This window comes from Bufo gargarizans, chromosome 1, assembly GCF_014858855.1.
Source record: "Bufo gargarizans isolate SCDJY-AF-19 chromosome 1, ASM1485885v1, whole genome shotgun sequence".
Lineage (NCBI taxonomy): Eukaryota > Metazoa > Chordata > Amphibia > Anura > Bufonidae > Bufo > Bufo gargarizans.
This window is the reverse complement of record NC_058080.1, coordinates 36981584-37002393: the sequence shown is the minus strand read 5'-3', so window position 1 is coordinate 37002393 and position 20810 is coordinate 36981584. Positions and strand designations below refer to the sequence as shown.

Genomic DNA, 20810 nt, shown 5'->3' with positions numbered 1-20810 from the left:
GTGTCCCCTGTGCCTCATGCCTCCTGCTAGCCAGCAGACAGAGAACCAGAATCGTGCCTCCATCTTCTAGAATGAGGGATCTGTCGGCGTCGGAGAAGCAGGAGCACGTCAGGGTGCAGAAGCAGCTGGAGAAGAAGAACGCGGAGCTGGAGAGTCTGCGGCAGCAGAAGGAGAAGCTGCAGGAGGAGGCGTCACTGATGGAGAAGACTGTTGATGAGCTGAAGGAACAGGTGAGGGTACTCCACGCTCCACCTGTTACCGACCACGGATTGCCTTTGGTCACTCCTTCCTTTCTAGTTCACATGTGACAGGGGATATGGATTTACTTGTTCAGGTCGATGCTGCTCTAGGAGCTGAAGAAATGGTGGAAACCCTGACCGAGAGGAACCTGGACCTGGAGGAGAAGGTCCGAGAACTGCGTGAGACCGTGACTGACCTGGTATGTAATTAACCATTTACATAATGAGTGAGAGCTCTGTCCTGGTTATATGTCTCCTGGTGGGTCAGTGCAGAGCTCTGTCCTGGGTATATGCCCCCTGGTGGGTCAGTGTAGAGCTCTGTCCTGGTTATATGTCTCCTGGTGGGTCAGTGCAGAGCTCTGTCCTGGTTATATGTCTCCTGGTGGGTCAGTGCAGAGCTCTGTCCTGGTTATGCCCCCTGGTGGGTCAGTGCAGAGCTCTGTCCTGGTTATGTCTCCTGGTGGGTCAGTGCAGAGCTCTGTCCTGGTTATGCCCCCTGGTGGGTCAGTGCAGAGCTCTGTCCTGGTTATATGTCTCCTGGTGGGTCGGTGCAGAGCTCTGTCCTGGTTATGCCCCCTGGTGGGTCAGTGCAGAGCTCTGTCCTGGTTATATGCCCCCTGGTGGGTCAGTGCAGAGCTCTGTCCTGGTTATATGCCCCCTGGTGGGTCAGTGCCGAGCTCTGTCCTGGTTGTATGCCCCCTGGTGGGTCAGTGCAGAGCTCTGTCCTGGTTATATGCCCCCTGGTGGTCAGTGCAGAGCTGTGTCCTGGTTATATGCCCCCTGGTGGGTCAGTGCAGAGCTGTGTCCTGGTTATATGCCCCCTGGTGGGTCAGTGCAGAGCTCTGTCCTGGTTATATGCCCCCTGGTGGGTCAGTGCAGAGCTCTGTCCTGGTTATATGCCCCCTGGTGGGTCAGTGCAGAGCTCTGTCCTGGTTATATGCCCCCTGGTGGGTCAGTGCAGAGCTCTGTCCTGGTTATATGCCCCCTGGTGGGTCAGTACAGAGCTCTGTCCTGGTTATATGTCTCCTGGTGGGTCAGTGCAGAGCTCTGTCCTGGTTATATGCCCCCTGGTGGGTCAGTACAGAGCTCTGTCCTGGGTATATGCCCCCTGGTGGGTCAGTGCAGAGCTCTGTCCTGGTTATATGCCCCCTGGTGGGTCAGTGCCGAGCTCTGTCCTGGTTATATGCCCCCTGGTGGGTCAGTGCAGAGCTCTGTCCTTGTTATGCCCCCTGGTGGGTCAGTGCAGAGCTCTGTCCTTGTTATGCCCCCTGGTGGGTCAGTGCAGAGCTCTGTCCTTGTTATGCCCCCTGGTGGGTCAGTACCGAGCTCTGTCCTGGTTATATGCCCCCTGGTGGGTCAGTGCAGAGCTCTGTCCTTGTTATGCCCCCTGGTGGGTCAGTACCGAGCTCTGTCCTTGTTATGTCTCCTGGTGGGTCAGTGCAGAGCTGTGTCCTGGTTATATGCCCCCTGGTGGGTCAGTGCAGAGCTCTGTCCTGGTTATATGCCCCTGGTGGGTCAGTGCAGAGCTCTGTCCTGGTTATATGTCTCCTGGTGGGTCAGTGCAGAGCTCTGTCCTGGTTATATGCCCCCTGGTGGGTCAGTGCAGAGCTCTGTCCTGGTTATATGCCCCCTGGTGGGTCAGTGCAGAGCTCTGTCCTGGTTATATGCCCCCTGGTGGGTCAGTGCAGAGCTCTGTCCTGGTTATATGCCCCCTGGTGGGTCAGTACAGAGCTCTGTCCTGGTTATGCCCCCTGGTGGGTCAGTGCAGAGCTCTGTCCTGGGTATATGCCCCCTGGTGGGTCAGTACAGAGCTCTGTCCTGGTTATATGCCCCCTGGTGGGTCAGTGCAGAGCTCTGTTCTTCCATTTCACCCTCCGTTCTTCACCTCTCCAGGAAGCCATCAATGAGATGAACGATGAGCTGCAGGAGAACGCCCGCGAGACGGAGCTGGAGTTGCGGGAGCAGCTGGACATGGCAGGAGCCAGAGTGCGGGAGGCTGACAAGCGCGTGGAAGCCGCTCAGGAGACGGTGGCGGACTACCAGCAGACCATCAAGAAGTACCGGGACCTGACGGCGCACCTGCAGGTGACAGTGATTGTCCTCTGCACAGACACCATGGTGGCGCACACCTTGAGGGGCGTTCACCACAACATGGCGTCCTCTATTGCAGGAAGTGAACCGAGAACTCCGCAGCCAGCAGGAGGCCAGCGTGGAGAAGGAGCAGCAGCCGTCACTGGAGATGTTTGACTTTAAGATCAAGTTTGCCGAGACTAAAGCCCACGCCAAGGTAGGAGGGGGCATGCTGGGAGGGGGCATGCCGGGAGGGGGCATACCAGGGGGTGCTGGACTTTTAGGACTGGAGGTTCAATGTTCTCCTTCTTCAGGCCATCGAGATGGAGCTGCGCAAGATGGAGGTCAACCAAGCCAACCGCCACGTCTCCCTGCTCACCTCCTTCATGCCAGACAGCTTCCTGCGCCACGGAGGAGACCACGACTGCATCCTGGTGCTGCTGCTCATCCCAAGGCTCATCTGCAAGGTCAGACCCGCTTACATAGACAGCAGGGTCAGGGGACGAGGCGGTGGAGCCGCCGCCACGGTCAGGAGTCCGCCTCTGTGGAGAGGTGTGGTGCAGCCACACTGGTGTCACCCAGGCCTCCAGGAACGTGTCCTCTGATTTGTGGGTCATAATGTTATATCGTGTGATGGGGCGTGCCCTGCTCTCGATACAGGGGTCACAATATGTCCATGTTTCCTCAGGCGGAGCTCATCAGTAAGCAGGCGCAGGAGAAGTTTGAGCTGTCCGAGGCCAGAGAAGAGAAGACTGGCATAAGAGGAGCTGTGGGGGAGCAGATGAGCTTTGCTGCTGGTCTGGTGTATTCCCTCAGCCTCCTGCAGGCGACGCTGCACAAATACGAGCAGTAAGTGGGCGTCACACCCCGAGCGGCAGTGTTCTGTCTGACCTACCTGCCTACCTACCTACCCAGACAGAGCGGCAGACTCCTCACAGTATAATACTGGATGTAATAAGTAATGTATGTACACAGTGACTGCACCAGCAGAACAGTGAGTGCAGCTCTGGAGTATAATACAGAATGTAACTCAGGATCAGTACAGGAAAAGTAATGTATGTACACAGTGACTGCACCAGCAGAATAGTGAGTGCAGCTCTGGAGTATAATACAGGATGTAACTCAGGATCAGTACAGGATAAGTAATGTATGTACACAGTGATTGCACCAGCAGAATAGTGAGTGCAGCTCTGGAGTATAATACAGAATGTAACTCAGGATCAGTACAGGATAAGTAATGTATGTACACAGTGACTGCACCAGCAGAATAGTGAGTGCAGCTCTGGAGTATAATACAGGATGTAACTCAGGATCAGTACAGGATAAGTAATGTATGTACACAGTGACTGCACCAGCAGAATAGTGAGTGCAGCTCTGGAGTATAATACAGGATGTAACACAGGATCAGTACAGGATAAGTAATGTATGTACACAGTGACTGCACCAGCAGAATAGTGAGTGCAGCTCTGGAGTATAATACAGGATGTAACTCAGGATCAGTACAGGATAAGTAATGTATGTACACAGTGACTGCACCAGCAGAATAGTGAGTGCAGCTCTGCAGTATAATACAGGATGTAACTCAGGATCAGTACAGGGTAAGTAATGTATGTACACAGTGACTGCACCAGCAGAATAGTGAGTGCAGCTCTGGAGTATAATACAGGATGTAACTCAGGATCAGTACAGGATAAGTAATGTATGTACACAGTGACTGCACCAGCAGAATAGTGAGTGCAGCTCTGGAGTATAATACAGGATGTAACTCAGGATCAGTACAGGATAAGTAATGTATGTACACAGTGACTGCACCAGCAGAATAGTGAGTGCAGCTCTGGAGTATAATACAGGATGTAACTCAGGATCAGTACAGGATAAGTAATGTATGTACACAGTGACTGCACCAGCAGAATAGTGAGTGCAGCTCTGGAGTATAATACAGGATGTAACTCAGGATCAGTACAGGATAAGTAATGTATGTACACAGTGACTGCACCAGCAGAATAGTGAGTGCAGCTCTGGAGTATAATACAGGATGTAACACAGGATCAGTACAGGATAAGTAATGTATGTACACAGTGACTGCACCAGCAGAATAGTGAGTGCAGCTCTGGAGTATAATACAGGATGTAACTCAGGATCAGTACAGGATAAGTAATGTATGTACACAGTGACTGCACCAGCAGAATAGTGAGTGCAGCTCTGGAGTATAATACAGGATGTAACACAGGATCAGTACAGGATAAGTAATGTATGTACACAGTGACTGCACCAGCAGAATAGTGAGTGCAGCTCTGGAGTATAATACAGGATGTAACTCAGGATCAGTACAGGATAAGTAATGTATGTACACAGTGACTGCACCAGCAGAATAGTGAGTGCAGCTCTGGAGTATAATACAGGATGTAACTCAGGATCAGTACAGGATAAGTAATGTATGTACACAGTGACTCCACCAGCAGAATAGTGAGTGCAGCTCTGGATTATAATACAGGATGCTGAACAGAAGTATTTGAACACCTCAGAAAATCAGAGTTAATATTTGGTACAGAAGCCTTTGTTTGCAATAACAGAGGTCAGACGTCTCCTGTAGTTATTGACCAGGTTTGCACACCCGGCAGCAGGGGTTTTGGCCGACTCCTCCACACTGATCTCCTCTAGATCTGTCAGGTTTCGGGGCTGTCGCTGAGCAACACAGAGTTTCAGCTCCCTCCAAAGATGTTCTATTGGATTTAGGTCTGGAGACTGGCTAGGCCACTCCAGAACCTTGACATGCTTCTTACGGAGCCGCTCCTTGGCTATCCTGGCTGTGTGCTTCAGGTCGTTGTCATGTTGGAAGACCCAGCCACGACCCATCTTCAATGCTCTGACTCAGGGAAGGAGGTTGTTGCTCAAAATCTCACAATAAATGGCCCCATTCATCCTCTCCTTAAGGCCTCATGCACACGACCGTTGTGTGCATCCGTGGCCGTTGTTCCGTTTTCCGCGATTTTCTGCGCACCCATTGAAAGTAAATGGGTCCGCAGAAAATCGCGGAAAACGGAACAACTGCCACGGATGCACACAACGGTCGTGTGCATGAGGCCAGTGCGGCCCCCCCTCCCTCTATTGTATTAATTTCAATGGTGGCCAGTGTGCGCCGGCCCCCCCTCCCTCTATTGGGCAGCAGGGGGCAGTCATGTACACAGTTCGTAGTATAGTCTAACTTGAAGCATCCCCATCACCATGGGAACGCCTCTGTGTTAGAATATACTGTCTGATCTGAGTTTTCACGATGTAACTCAAATCCGATGGTATATTCTAACATAGAGGCGTTCCCATGGTGATGGGGACGCTTCAAGTTAAAATATACCATTGGATTGGAGAAAACTCTGATGGGGACTCCTGACTTTACATTGAAAGTCAATGGGGGACGGATCCGTTTGCAATTGCACCATATTGTGTCAACGTCAAACGGATCCGTCCCCATTGACTTGCATTGTAAGTCAGGACGGATCCGTTTGGCTCCGCACGGCCAGGCGGACACCAAAACGACTTTTTCCTTCATGTCCGTGGATCCTCCAAAAATCAAGGGAGACCCACGGAAGAAAAAACGGATCACAGAACTGCGGAACCCGTTTTTGCAGACCGCAAAAAAACGGTTGTGTGCATGAGACCTAATACAGTGCAGTCGTCCTGTCCCCTTCACAGTAAAGCACCCCCAAAGCACGATGTTACCCCCCCCCCCCCCCCCCCCATGCTTCACAGTAGGGATGGTCTTCTTGGGATGCAACTAGTTCTTCTTTTTCCTCCAAACACGACGAGTGAAGTTTAGACCAAAAAGTTCTCCTTTGGTCTCCTCTGACCACGTGACTTTCTCCCCGGCCTCCTCTGGATCATCCAGATGGTCATTGGCAAACTTCAGCCGGGCCTGCACATGTGATGACTGGAGCAGGGGAACCTTCCATGCAATGTGTGATCTGAAACCATGACGGCGTAGTGTTCTAACGACAGTGACCTTTGAATCTGTGGTCCCAGCTCTCCTCGTGTCATTGACCAGCTCCTCCCGTGTAGTTCTGGGCTGATTCCTCACCTTTCTTATCAGTGATACCCCACAAGGTGAGATCTTGCATGGAGCCCCAGTCCGAGGGAGACTGACAGTCGTCTTCAGCCTCTTCCATTTTCTAACAATTGCTCCAACAGTTGATCTATTTTCACCAAGCTGCTTGGCCATTGCCCCGTAGCCCTTTCCAGCCTTGTGGAGGTCCACAATTCTGTCTCTGGTGACTTCTGACATCTCTTTGGTCTTGCCCATGGTAGTAGTTGGCGTCTGACTGACTGTGGGGTGGACAGGGGTCTTTACAGAGCTCAGACGGGTGCTGCTAAGTCAGATTAATGAGTGGAGTAGAGGTGGACTTTAGAAAGGCGCAGTAACAGGTCTTTGAGAGACAGAATTCTTGCTGTTTCTCAGGTCTTCAAATACTTCTGTGTATAGACTGTCCCGGGGATCGTACATGGAGATCCAGTGATGTGCTCATGTGATCACATGTATTGTGCAGTTCCCTCCACTAGGTGGCAGGGCTGTCTCGCTCTCAGCGGCTGGCACATGGCAGTGACTTTGGGCTTTGCTCCTCAGGGCTCTCGGTAAATGTAGTGTGGAGGTTTACAAGAAGGTGGGGATGCTGTACCCGGAGATGAGTGTGCACGAGCGGTCCCTGGACTTCCTCATTGAATTGATGCACAAGGATCAGCTGGATGAGACGGTCAACGTGGAGCCGCTCACCAAGGCCATAAAGTATTACCAGGTACCTGGCGTGCGAGTCTGTGCAGGGACTGAACACGTGACCGGTGCAGCTTCTGCATCTGACTCTTGTCTTTGCCCCGTGGCAGCACTTGTACAGCATCCACCTGGCTGACCAGACCGAGGACTGCACCATGCAGCTGTCCGACCACATCAAGGTAAGTGATCGCAGACGTCAGGTGAGGGTTTCTGGACTGACAGCTGCTGCATATAATCCATGCCGCCCCTGTCCTGGGTGTGGTATAGTCCATGCCTCCCCTGTCCTGTGTGTGGTATGACCTATGTAGTGATGTCATGTCTCCCCTGTCCTAGCTGTGGTATGATCTATGCAGTGATGTCATGTCTCCCCTGTCCTGTGTGTGGTATGACCTATGTAGTGATGTCATGTCTCCCCTGTCCTAGCTGTGGTATGATCTATGCAGTGATTTCATGTCTCCCCTGTCCTGTGTGTGATATGATCTATACAGTGATGTCATGTCTCCCCTGTCCTGTGTGTGGTATGACCTATGTAGTGATGTCATGTCTCCCCTGTCCTGGGTTGTAGTATGGTCTATGTAGTGATGTCATGTCTCCCCTGTCCTGTGTGTGGTATGATCTATACAGTGATGTCATGTCTCCCCTGTCCTGTGTGTGGTATGATCTATACAGTGATGTCATGTCTCCCCTGTCCTGGGTTGTAGTATGGTCTATGTAGTGATGTCATGTCTCCCCTGTCCTGTGTGTGGTATGATCTATACAGTGATGTCATGTCTCCCCTGTCCTGTGTGTGGTATGATCTATACAGTGATGTCATGTCTCCCCTGTCCTGTGTGTGGTATGGTCTATACAGTGATGTCATGTCTCCCCTGTCCTGTGTGTGGTATGATCTATGTAGTGATGTCATGTCTCCCCTGTCCTGGGTTGTAGTATGGTCTATGTAGTGATGTCATATCTCCCCTGTCCTGTGTGTGGTATGATCTATGCAGTGATGTCATGTCTCCCCTGTCCTGTGTGTGGTATGATCTATGCAGTGATTTCATGTCTCCCCTGTCCTGTGTGTGATATGATCTATACAGTGATGTCATGTCTCCCCTGTCCTGTGTGTGGTATGACCTATGTAGTGATGTCATGTCTCCCCTGTCCTGTGTGTGGTATGATCTATGCAGTGATGTCATGTCTCCCCCTGTCCTGTGTGTGGTATGATCTATACAGTGATGTCATGTCTCCCCTGTCCTGTGTGTGGTATGATCTATACAGTGATGTCATGCCTCCCCTGTCCTGTGTGTGGTATGATCTATACAGTGATGTCATGCCTCCCCTGTCCTGTGTGTGGTATGATCTATACAGTGATGTCATGCCTCCCCTGTCCTGTGTGTGGTATGATCTATACAGTGATGTCATGCCTCCCCTGTCCTGTGTGTGGTATGATCTATACAGTGATGTCATGTCTCCCCTGTCCTAGCTGTGGTATGGTCTATACAGTGATGTCATGTCTCCCCTGTCCTAGCTGTGGTATGGTCTATGTAGTGATGTCATGCCTCCCCTGTTACGAATATGGTACGGTCTATTGTGGCAGTGTTGTCTCCTGTCCTGGGTGTAGTAGTCCTGCTGACTGTCTCCCTTCTCTCCACCAGTTTACACAGGGCGCCCTGGACTGTATGGGGGTAGAAGCGAGCAGACTGCGCTCCTTCCTACATGTGAGTCCCACCACCACTATACCGCTGCTGCCGCTAGTACTACTACCACCACCATCATTGTTATCATCTACACTTAATACAGTTACTTTTACCACTACCATCATTAGTATCATCTCGATTACTACTACTACCATCATCATTACAATGTCCATTACTACTGCCACCATCATTACTATCACCTGTATTACTGCTACTACCAAAACCATTACAATCTCCTCTATTATTACTTCCACCACTATAACTACTACCTCCACCATTTAGTCTTTTATTACTACTACGATCACCTTTATTATTACTCTCATCATCCTTACTATAACCTCTATTACAACTACTACCATCAACACTTCAATCTCTGTTACTACTGCTATCACCTCTATATCATTACTCCCACCATCATTAGTATAACCTCTATTACAACTACTATCGCCACCATTACAATCTCTTCTATTACTACTACTATCACTTCTATTATTACTCCTGCCACCATACTACTCCCCCCACCACAGTACTACTGCCCCCCTCATCTGACCCTGTGTGTTCTGTGCCGTTCAGCCTGGACAGGAGGCGTCGGACTTCGCCATCCTCCTGAAGGACCTGGAGACTTCGTGTAGCGACATCCGGCAGTTCTGTAAGAAGATTCGGCGCAGGATGCCTGGCACAGAGGCGGCCGGGATCCCCGCGGCGCTCAGCTTCGGTCAGCAGGTGCGTGCAGTCATCTCCAGGATTAGAGCGCCCCCTTGTGCATGTGTTAGGGTGGCCAGATACCACGCTTGTGGTGGTGAATACACCCTCATCATTGCTGTCTCTGCAGGTTTCCGAGACACTCTTAGACTGCCGTAAACACCTGAAGTGGGTGGTGGCGGTCTTCCAGGAGGTGGCGGCTGCAGGGGCGCAGATGATTGCCCCTCTAGGAGAGAATGAGGGTCTTCAGGCTCTAAAACTGGAGGACGTGGCCTTCAAAGCCGCAGAGCAGGTGAGGGGCGAACCCTGGGCCGCCGGAGACCAGAATAACTTTATTTACATCTGTCCCCCAACATCCGCCTCTCACTCTTGTAGATTTACGGCACACAGGGCAGCAACCCGTACGAATGTCTGCGCCAATCCTGTGCCATCCTGATCGCCACCATGAACAAGATGGCCACCGCCATGCAGGAGGGAGAGTATGACGCTGAGAAGCCTCAGAGCAAGGTGACTGCTGGGAGGGGCTTATCAAGGGGCAGGATGTCTGCTGGGAGGGGCCTATAATGGGGTCTTATCTACTGGGGGGGCTTATCAAGGGGCAAGGTGACTACTGGGAGGGGCTTAACAAGAGGCAGGAGTTCTGCTGGGAGGGGCTTATCAAGGGGCAGGAGTTCTGCTCGGAGGGGCCTATCATGGGGTCATATCTACTGGGGGGGCTTATCAAGGGGCAGGATGTCTGCTGGGAGGGGCTTATCAACGGGCAGGATGGTCTGCTGGGAGGGGCCTATCATGGGGTCATATCTACTGGGGGGGCTTATCAAGGGGCAAGGTGACTACTGGGGGGGCTTATCAAGGGGCAAGGTGACTACTGGGAGGGGCTTATCAAGGGGCAGGAGTTCTGCTCAGAGGGGCCTATCATGGGGTCATATCTACTGGGGGGGCTTATCAAGGGGCAGGATGTCTGCTGGGAGGGGCTCATCAAGGGGCAGGATGGTCTGCTGGGAGGGGCTCATCAAGGGGCAGGATGGTCTGCTGGGAGGGGCTCATCAAGGGGCAGGATGGTCTGCTGGGAGGGGCTCATCAAGGGGCAGGATGGTCTGCTGGGAGGGGCTCATCAAGGGGCAGGATGGTCTGCTGGGAGGGGCTCATCAAGGGGCAGGATGGTCTGCTGGGAGGGGCTCATCAAGGGGCAGGATGGTCTGCTGGGAGGGGCTCATCAAGGGGCAGGATGGTCTGCTGGGAGGGGCTCATCAAGGGGCAGGATGGTCTGCTGGGAGGGGCTCATCAAGGGGCAGGATGGTCTGCTGGGAGGGGCTCATCAAGGGGCAGGATGGTCTGCTGGGAGGGGCTCATCAAGGGGCAGGATGGTCTGCTGGGAGGGGCTCATCAAGGGGCAGGATGGTCTGCTGGGAGGGGCTCATCAAGGGGCAGGATGGTCTGCTGGGAGGGGCTCATCAAGGGGCAGGATGGTCTGCTGGGAGGGGCTCATCAAGGGGCAGGATGGTCTGCTGGGAGGGGCTCATCAAGGGGCAGGATGGTCTGCTGGGAGGGGCTCATCAAGGGGCAGGATGGTCTGCTGGGAGGGGCTCATCAAGGGGCAGGATGGTCTGCTGGGAGGGGCTCATCAAGGGGCAGGATGGTCTGCTGGGAGGGGCTCATCAAGGGGCAGGATGGTCTGCTGGGAGGGGCTCATCAAGGGGCAGGATGGTCTGCTGGGAGGGGCTCATCAAGGGGCAGGATGGTCTGCTGGGAGGGGCTCATCAAGGGGCAGGATGGTCTGCTGGGAGGGGCTCATCAAGGGGCAGGATGGTCTGCTAGGAGGGGCTCATCAAGGGGCAGGATGGTCTGCTGGGAGGGGGCTCATCAAGGGGCAGGATGGTCTGCTGGGAGGGGCTCATCAAGGGGCAGGATGGTCTGCTGGGGGGGGGCTCATCAAGGGGCAGGGTGTCTGCTGGGGGGGGCTCATCAAGGGGCAGGGTGTCTGCTGGGGGGGGCTCATCAAGGGGCAGGGTGTCTGCTGGGAGGGGCTCATCAAGGGGCAGGATGGTCTGCTGGGAGGGGCTCATCAAGGGGCAGGATGGTCTGCTGGGGGGGGGGGCTCATCAAGGGGCAGGATGGTCTGCTGGGGGGGGGCTCATCAAGGGGCAGGATGGTCTTCTGGGGGGGGGCTCATCAAGGGGCAGGATGGTCTTCTGGGGGGGGGGCTCATCAAGGGGCAGGATGGTCTTCTGGGGGGGCTCATCAAGGGGCAGGATGGTCTTCTGGGGGGGGGGGCTCATCAAGGGGCAGGGTGTCTGCTGGGAGGGGCTCATCAAGGGGCAGGATGGTCTGCTGGGGGGGCTCATCAAGGGGCAGGATGGTCTGCTGGGGGGGGCTCATCAAGGGGCAGGATGGTCTGCTGGGGGGGGCTTCAAGGGGCAGGATGGTCTTCTGGGGGGGCTCATCAAGGGGCAGGATGGTCTTCTGGGGGGGCTCATCAAGGGGCAGGATGGTCTTCTGGGGGGGGGGGGCTCATCAAGGGGCAGGATGGTCTTCTGGGGGGGGGCTCATACAGGGGCAGGGTGTCTGCTGGGGGGGGCTCATCAAGGGGCAGGGTGTCTGCGGGGGGGGCTCATCAAGGGGCAGGGTGTCTGCTGGGGGGGGCTCATCAAGGGGCAGGATGGTCTGCTGGGAGGGGCTCATCAAGGGGCAGGATGGTCTGCTGGGAGGGGCTCATCAAGGGGCAGGATGGTCTGCTGGGGGGGGCTCATCAAGGGGCAGGATGGTCTGCTGGGGGGGGGGCTCATCAAGGGGCAGGATGGTCTGCTGGGGGGGGGCTCATCAAGGGGCAGGATGGTCTGCTGGGGGGGGCTCATCAAGGGGCAGGATGGTCTGCTGGGGGGGGGCTCATCAAGGGGCAGGATGGTCTGCTGGGGGGGGCTCATCAAGGGGCAGGATGGTCTTCTGGGGGGGGGGCTCATCAAGGGGCAGGATGGTCTTCTGGGGGGGGGGCTCATCAAGGGGCAGGGTGTCTGCTGGGAGGGGCTCATCAAGGGGCAGGGTGTCTGCTGGGAGGGGCTCATCAAGGGGCAGGGTGTCTGCTGGGAGGGGCTCATCAAGGGGCAGGGTGTCTGCTGGGAGGGGCTTATGAGGCATTCTTGGATGGATTTAACATGGCCAGAGTGCTTGGAGGGGTTTATTATGGGGTTAACTCTGCTGGGAGGGGCTTATCATGGGGCGGGGTGGCGGTAGTTGTTGATCATGTAGGTTGTCACTCACCCAAGTCTCGCCTTCTCTCATAGTCTCCACCTCCTGTAGAGCAGCGAGCAGCCGCTCTGCGAGCCGAGATTATGGATGCTGAGGGGTTGGGCTTGAAGTTAGAAGACAGGGAAACGGTCATTAAAGAGTTAAAGAAGTCTCTGAAGATAAAGGTGAGTCCTGGATGACATCAGCAACAACACTACACCTCCCGCAGTACAGCGCAGCGCCAGGAAACGCTACACCTCCCGCAGTACAGCGCAGCGCCAGGAAACGCTACACCTCCCACAGCGCAGCGCCAGGAAACGCTACACCTCCCACAGCGCAGCGCCAGGAAACGCTACACCTCCCACAGCGCAGCGCCAGGAAACACTACACCTCCCACAGCGCACCGCCAGGAAACGCTACACCTCCCACAGCGCACCGCCAGGAAACGCTACACCTCCCACAGCGCAGCGCCAGGAAACGCTACACCTCCCACAGCGCACCGCCAGGAAACACTATACCTCCCACAGTACAGCGCAGCGCCATGAAACACTACACCTACCGCAGTACAGCGCAGCGCCAGGAAACGCTACACCTCCCACAGTACAGCGCAGCGCCATGAAACACTACACCTCCCGCAGTACAGCACAGTGCCAGGAAACACTACACCTTCTGCAGTACAGTGCAGCGCCAGGAAACGCTACACCTCCTACAGCGCAGCGCCAGGAAACACTACACCTCCCACAGCGCACCGCCAGGAAACACTATACCTCCCACAGTACAGCGCAGCGCCATGAAACACTACACCTACCGCAGTACAGCGCAGCGCCAGGAAACGCTACACCTCCCACAGTACAGCGCAGCGCCAGGAAACACTACACCTTCTGCAGTACAGTGCAGCGCCAGGAAACGCTACACCTCCCACAGCGCAGCGCCAGGAAACATTACACCTCCCACAGTACAGTGCAGTGCCAGTAAAACACTACACCTCCCACAGCGCAGCGCCAGGAAACACTACACCTCCCACAGCGCACCGCCAGGAAACACTATACCTCCCACAGTACAGCGCAGCGCCATGAAACACTACACCTACCGCAGTACAGCGCAGCGCCAGGAAACGCTACACCTCCCACAGTACAGCGCAGCGCCATGAAACACTACACCTCCCGCAGTACAGCACAGTGCCAGGAAACACTACACCTTCTGCAGTACAGTGCAGCGCCAGGAAACGCTACACCTCCTACAGCGCAGCGCCAGGAAACACTACACCTCCCGCAGTACAGTGCAGTGCCAGTAAAACACTACACCTCCCACAGCGCAGCGCCAGGAAACACTACACCTCGCGCAGCGCCAGGAAACACTACACCTCCCGCAGTACAGCGCCAGGAAACACTACACCTCCCGCAGTACAGCGCAGTGCCAGGAAACACTACACCTCCCGCAGTACAGCGCAGTGCCAGGAAACACTACACCTCCCGCAGTACAGCGCAGTGCCAGGAAACACTACACCTCCCGCAGTACAGCGCAGTGCCAGGAAACACTACACCTCCCGCAGTACAGCGCAGTGCCAGGAAACACTACACCTCCCGCAGTACAGCGCAGTGCCAGGAAACACTACACCTCCCGCAGTACAGCGCAGTGCCAGGAAACACTACACCTCCCGCAGTACAGCGCAGTGCCAGGAAACACTACACCTCCCGCAGTACAGCGCAGTGCCAGGAAACACTACACCTCCCACAGCGCAGCGCCAGGAAACACTACTCCTCCCGCGGTACAGCGCAGCGCCAGGAAACACTACTCCTCCCGCGGTACAGCGCAGCACCAGGAAACACTACTCCTCCCGCAGTACAGCGCAGCGCCAGGAAACACTACACCTCCCACAGTGCATCGTCAGGAAACACTACACCTCCCGCAGTACAGCGCAGTACCAGGAAACACTACACCTCCTGCAGTACAGCGCAGTGCCAGGAAACGCTACACCTCACACAGCGCAGCGCCAGGAAACGCTACACCTCCCACAGTACAGTGCCGCACCAGGAAACACTACACCTCCCACAGTGCAGCGCTGCGCCAGGAAACGCTAAACCTCCCGCACTGCAGCGCCGCGCCAGGAAACGCTAAACCTCCCGCAGTGCAGCGCCGCGCCAGGAAACGCTAAACCTCCCGCAGTGCAGGGCCGCGCCAGGAAACGCTACACCTCCCGCAGTGCAGGGCCGCGCCAGGAAACGCTACACCTCCCGCAGTGCAGTGCAGCGCCAGGAAACGCTACACCTCCCGCAGTGCAGGGCCGCGCCAGGAAACGCTACACCTCCCGCAGTGCAGGGCCGCGCCAGGAAACGCTACACCTCCCGCAGTGCAGGGCCGCGCCAGGAAACGCTACACCTCCCGCAGTGCAGGGCCGCGCCAGGAAACGCTACACCTCCCGCAGTGCAGGGCCGCGCCAGGAAACGCTACACCTCCCGCAGTGCAGGCCGCGCCAGGAAACGCTACACCTCCCGCAGTGCAGGGCCGCGCCAGGAAACGCTACACCTCCCGCAGTGCAGGGCCGCGCCAGGAAACGCTACACCTCCCGCAGTGCAGGGCCGCGCCAGGAAACGCTACACCTCCCGCAGTGCAGGGCCGCGCCAGGAAACGCTACACCTCCCGCAGCGCAGCGCCACGTAACAGTATTTTCCATGTGCCGCTCTTAGGGCGAGGAGCTGAGTGAAGCCCACGTGCGGCTGAGTCTTTTGGAGAAGAAATTGGACAGCGCCTCAAAAGAAGCCGACGACCGGGTGGAGAAGATCCAGACGAAACTGGAGGAAACTCAGACCCTGCTGAAGAAGAAGGAGAAGTAAGTCTGACCTGTGTAGGGAAGCTGTGACCAGCTGTAATGGCGGCCATATAGGCTGTCACCCAGCTTTACCAGGAGCAGATTAGTGATGGAGTCCAGGGCACTGACTGATAATATTGTGTGTAGGGAATTTGAGGAGACCATGGACGCCCTGCAGGCCGACATCGACCAGCTGGAGTCTGAGAAGGCGGAGCTCCGCCAGCGGCTGACCAATCAGTCCAAGCGTACCATCGAGGGGCTGCGCGGATCCCCAGGGTCGGGGGTCGCGTCCATCGTGTCCGGGATTGCTGGAGGTAAGCTCTATTTCCTGAAGGGGAGGGGACTGTGGATGACTCCGCCTCTTCTTTTCTTAATGCCCGCCCCTTTCTCTCCTTCTGTCGCCCTCGGACCTCCTCCTGGGCGACGCTCTCTTTCCTTCCTTGCACATGACAGAGGAAGAGCAGAGAGGTACAGTACTGCACGCCGCGCATGCTTCTTGTGTCTCATCCCCGCGCAGGTGGGGCAGGATTCATTGTAACCAGAGGAGCTCGGGGATCCGGATCGTCAGCGCCACAGACGGCGAGCAAAATACTACAATATATGAGTGACATTCTGCCTGATTCTCTAGTTACATCCAGAGCTGTACTTCCTATTCTACTCCAGTCACATCCAGAGCTGCATTCAGAGTCTTCCTAGTTTTCAGAATGCTATCTGAGATTCTGCTGTTGCTTTGGATGTGACTTGTGTATGAGACACACTGCAGTTACTATATGTATAGAACTAGTACAGACTGGGCATAATGCAGCTTTTGATGTGACTGGAGTATAAGACACAGTAGCTGCAGTATTTTGACTGCAGCTTTGGGTGAGTCTGGAGCAGAAGACTTGAGGTGTGGAGCTCTTGTAGCAGGAGTATCTTCCATTCCGTTCGTTTTGTGCATGCAGCACCCCTGCTGAGTCCAGTCTATCCATCCTGTGTGCTGCGGCCTACGTTCTACCTGCTCATGCTCTCCACTTGTGCTTGATGCGTGCCCCTCCTCCCCCCTGCCTCCTGATGACGGTTTCCTTTGCACCTCCCCCCTGTACCAGGTGTGCCCGCCAACCAGTCCATGCTGAACGGTTCTGGCCCAGTCCAAGTGAAGGACTCGCCCCTGCTGCTGCAGCAGATTGACACCCTGCGCCTGTCCATGAAGCACCTGAAGCACGAGAACAACCGGCTGAAGGTGAGGCCTGAGCATGTGACCCGCAGCATCCACTTCTTGTCCGCAGCTGTGTGTTTGTTACAGTGGGAGTCTGGTCACAGCCCTGGGCCGCACACTCGGCTCTGCATTATCTGTGGTTGGATTTCTGAGCCTGTAATAGCATTATAATGGAGGCGCTCTCTGTCCCCTCCTCCCAGGCTAAGCGCATGAAGGACGAGCTGGCGACGCTTCCTCCTCTGAACATCGCCAAACTGACTCTACCCAAGGAGCGGCAGGAGGCCATGACTGGCACACTGTACCGCAAGACCAGCCAGCTGCTGGACACCCTGCAGCAGATGAGCGCCAACTCCAAGGTGGTGAACATCACACACAAGAAGGGCGGTACGTGCTTCTGTGCTGGACGGGGGGCGCTAACTGGGGGGGTCATAGTCACATCGGTGTGTTCTCTCCACGTACAGGGAACCCCGCATCCCAGCTCCTGGAGCAGACTGCCCGGCTGCAGGCTCTGAGCGACACCATCGACAAGCTCAAGGTGGGTGTCCGCTATCATGCCGGCGGGTGTAAGAGGGTGGCGGTCATGTCGGCGGGTGTGTAAGAGGGTGGCGGTCATGTCGGCGGGTGTGTAAGAGGGTGGCGGTCATGTCGGCTGGTGTGTAAGAGGGTGGCGGTCATGTCGGCGGGTGTGTAAGAGGGTGGCGGTCATGTCGGCGGGTGTGTAAGAGGGTGGCGGTCATGTCGGCGGGTGTGTAAGAGGGTGGCGTCGTCCTGGTGAGGACACAATGGCTGTACTACTCGCAACACTGCTTTTCTCTCCCGTTGATAGGATGAAGTCTTGAAGGAGACGGTCTCCCAGTGCCCCGGGGCAAATGTCCCAACAGATTTTGCTACGTTTCCATCAACAGACTTTATAAAGGTGAGAATCTTCTCACAATATAGGAATGGTACATACGTGTTATATGTACAAGGTGGATGGTACTTAGGAGAATGCATGCATGCTTCGGCTTGCGGGGGAGAATATATGTATGTTTCGGGTTGCAGGGCAGAATGCATGCATGTTTCTGGGGGGCTGGGGAGGATGCATGCATGTTCGGGGGGGGGGCTTGGGAGGCTGCATGCATGTTCTGGGGGGCTGGGGAGGATGCATGCATTTTCTGGGGGGCTTGGGAGGCTGCATGCATGTTCTGGGGGGGCTGGGGAGGATGCATGCATGTTTCTGGGGGGGCTGGGGAGGATGCATGCATGTTTCTGGGGGCTGGGGAGGATGCATGCATGTTCTGGGGGGGCTGGGGAGGATGCATGCATGTTCTGGGGGGGGGCTGGGGAGGATGCATGCATGTTCTGGGGGGGCTGGGGAGGATGCATGCATGTTCTGGGGGGGGGCTGGGGAGGATGCATGCATGTTCTGGGGGGGCTGGGGAGGATGCATGCATGTTCTGGGGGGGGGCTGGGGAGGATACATGCATGTTCTGGGGGGGTGGGCTGGGGAGGATACATGCATGTTCTGGGGGGGGGGGGGAGGATACATGCATGGGCTGGGGAGGATACATGCATGTTCTGGGGGGGGGGGGCTGGGGAGGATACATGCATGGGCTGGGGAGGATACATGCATGTTCGGGGGGGGGGCTGGGGAGGATTCATGCATGTTCTGGGGGGGGGGCTGGGGAGGATACATGCATGTTCTGGGGGGGGGGCTGGGGAGGATACATGCATGTTCTGGGGGGGGGGGGGGGCTGGGGAGGATACATGCATGTTCTGGGGGGGGGGGGGGGGCTGGGGAGGATACATGCATGTTCTGGGGGGGGGGGGGGGCTGGGGAGGATACATGCATGTTCTGGGGGGGGGGGCTGGGGAGGATACATGCATGTTCTGGGGGGGGGGGGGCTGGGGAGGATACATGCATGTTCTGGGGGGGGGGCTGGGGAGGATACATGCATGTTCTGGGGGCGGGGGGGCTGGGGAGGATACATGCATGTTCTGGGGGGGGGGGCTGGGGAGGATGCATGCATGTTCTGGGGGGGGGGGGCTGGGGAGGATACATGCATGTTCTGGGGGGGGGGCTGGGGAGGATAAATGCATGTTCTGGGGGGGGGGCTGGGGAGGATAAATGCATGTTCTGGGGGGGGGGGCTGGGGAGGATAAATGCATGTTCTGGGGGGGGCTGGGGAGGATAAATGCATGTTCTGAGGGGGGGGGGGGGCTGGGGAGGGTACATGCATGTTCTGAGGGGGGGGGGCTGGGGAGGATACATGCATGTTTCGGGGTGCGGGGGAGAATGCATGTATGTTCTGGGGGGGCTACATGCATGTTTCGGGGTGCGGGGGAGAATGCATGTATGTTCTGGGGGGGCTACATGCATGTTTCGGCGTGCGGGGAGAATGCATGCATGTTCTAGGGGGGCTGGGGAGGTTACATGCATGTTCTGGGGGGGGGGGGGGGGCTGGGGAGGATACATGCATGTTCTGCCACCTGCGGCTCTTCCACCAGAGGGTTCTCCATCTTCTGTTCTTTCTTCAGGCCAAGGAGGAGAAGAGAGAAGACACCGTGTACTTCGGCCGGGTGACCCTCCCCTGCCAGCCGGGTCAGGGCAAGATCCACCGCCTCGTCTTGTCCCCCGAGCAGCTGTGCCAGCTACATGAGCGGCTGATCTGCTGAGAAGACTTCTGTGTCCTGGCCGGGGCCCCCTGCGTGCACGTCCTGGCCGGGGCCCCTTGTATTACACGTCCTCCCTCCTAATGCCGGCCGCTCCATTACATACTATTTATGGGTTTCTATAAAATTGCTGTTCTATCACTGGGCCCTGAACCACTACGGATGTGGATGCCGCGGGTAGACCACTGGATGAGGCCCGGGCCTCTGCTCTCTGGGACTGTGGTGTATGAACACTAGGGGGCGCTAGAAGATAAACGCTAAATGGTCTCCTTATTTACTCTCGGGCTGCAGCTGTCCCAGCATGCTCTGTCGTATCCTTCATACAGGCACAGACCCGTGTCACCTTAAAGGGGAACTCCACACGCTGAAGAGTCCATTCTGGTTGGTATTTTGAATAAAATGCCTAGCAGAATGGAAGCGGGGTGCACCGTCTGCTTATGGCCGATGGTCACATTGTATCTTCAGCTTTAAGACTCTGACTAAAACTACTAGACTTCTCTTAAAGGGCTTCTTCACCTTGGGCTGTTTCCACCAGTGAGGAAGGAGGTGAAGTCCATGGATGATGCAGGTTGGGTCGCTCCACCTGGTCATTGTAGTTTTACCTCCAGCCTTTTGGGCAGAGACAGCTGAAGGCGGAGTGCCCCTTTAATTCCTGGAGTTTTCCCTCTTGAACGTTCTTAAAGTGCCTTTCTGTGTTATCTTGTGTGACCACCGCGGGGAGTCTCCTCCTTCGGGATCGGTGGTCACATGACAGAGGGTTCTGGCAGGGTGGGGTCAGCTTGTGTTGGGGCCCCTTCCTGGGTGAAGCATCCACTCTGCTGTATCTGTTATACTGGGGAATAAACGCTGAGCTCTCACTGTGCCTCGCGCCTCCTTCTGTGCATCCAGCGGCCATCACCCAGCTTTCCCACACCGATGTAAGAGTGAGACCACGGACGGGCGACCCTTAGGGGTTGTCACCCAGCTTTTCCGCACTTCTGCCCGCACAGTCATGGGTATAGTGTTCCTCTGATCTGGAGTCTGGGAAAGCTGGGTTGGCCGGGCAGGTTTGGTTTCGGGGAGTCTGTATGAGTGAGCAGGAATCTCCGCCAGCGCCTGACAGCTCCACCAGCCTCACCGAGAAGAAGCAGACGTGGACGGATTCCAGCTCCTCCGCTGTAAATATTTACCGGGGTCAGGAATACTTCCGAGGAAAGAGACAAATGGTTTATACCACCCGGTCAGAACAATACATTGTAACAGCCTTCAGCTCTGCACAGGGTCTCGGCCTCTGGCCCTGTCCTCCTGGCTGATACTGATACATTGTAACAACCTTCAGCTCTGCACAGGGTCTCTGCCTCTGGTCCTGTCCTCCTGGCTGATACTGATACATTGTAACAGCCTTCAGCTCTGCACAGGGTCTCAGCCTCTGGCCCTGTCCTCCTGGCTGATACTGATACATTGTAACAACCTTCAGCTCTGCACAGGGTCTCTGCCTCTG

General features: G+C 55.9%; 1 protein-coding gene across 2 annotated transcripts in view; it reads left to right on the top strand.

Annotated features, from left to right (window-relative positions):
* Window positions 1-20187, top strand: part of LOC122938959 (dynactin subunit 1) — a 60252-nt gene extending 40065 nt beyond the window's left edge. Inside the window, exons 9-29 of one of the 2 annotated variants that reach the window (XM_044294854.1) lie at window positions 71-230; window positions 335-439; window positions 2133-2324; window positions 2410-2526; window positions 2624-2776; window positions 2998-3158; window positions 6925-7093; window positions 7179-7247; window positions 8703-8765; window positions 9318-9467; window positions 9577-9738; window positions 9822-9953; window positions 12728-12856; window positions 15359-15501; window positions 15628-15794; window positions 15934-15948; window positions 16569-16702; window positions 16879-17062; window positions 17140-17213; window positions 17505-17594; window positions 19196-20187. In XM_044294854.1, coding sequence (XP_044150789.1) covers window positions 71-230; window positions 335-439; window positions 2133-2324; window positions 2410-2526; window positions 2624-2776; window positions 2998-3158; window positions 6925-7093; window positions 7179-7247; window positions 8703-8765; window positions 9318-9467; window positions 9577-9738; window positions 9822-9953; window positions 12728-12856; window positions 15359-15501; window positions 15628-15794; window positions 15934-15948; window positions 16569-16702; window positions 16879-17062; window positions 17140-17213; window positions 17505-17594; window positions 19196-19333 — 2707 coding nt within the window. In that variant the 3' untranslated portion in view covers window positions 19334-20187. The remainder of the gene's footprint in view (window positions 1-70; window positions 231-334; window positions 440-2132; window positions 2325-2409; window positions 2527-2623; window positions 2777-2997; window positions 3159-6924; window positions 7094-7178; window positions 7248-8702; window positions 8766-9317; window positions 9468-9576; window positions 9739-9821; window positions 9954-12727; window positions 12857-15358; window positions 15502-15627; window positions 15795-15933; window positions 15949-16568; window positions 16703-16878; window positions 17063-17139; window positions 17214-17504; window positions 17595-19195) is intronic. The other variant, XM_044294862.1, reaches the window with a different exon arrangement.
* Window positions 20188-20810: the final 623 nt, after the last annotated feature.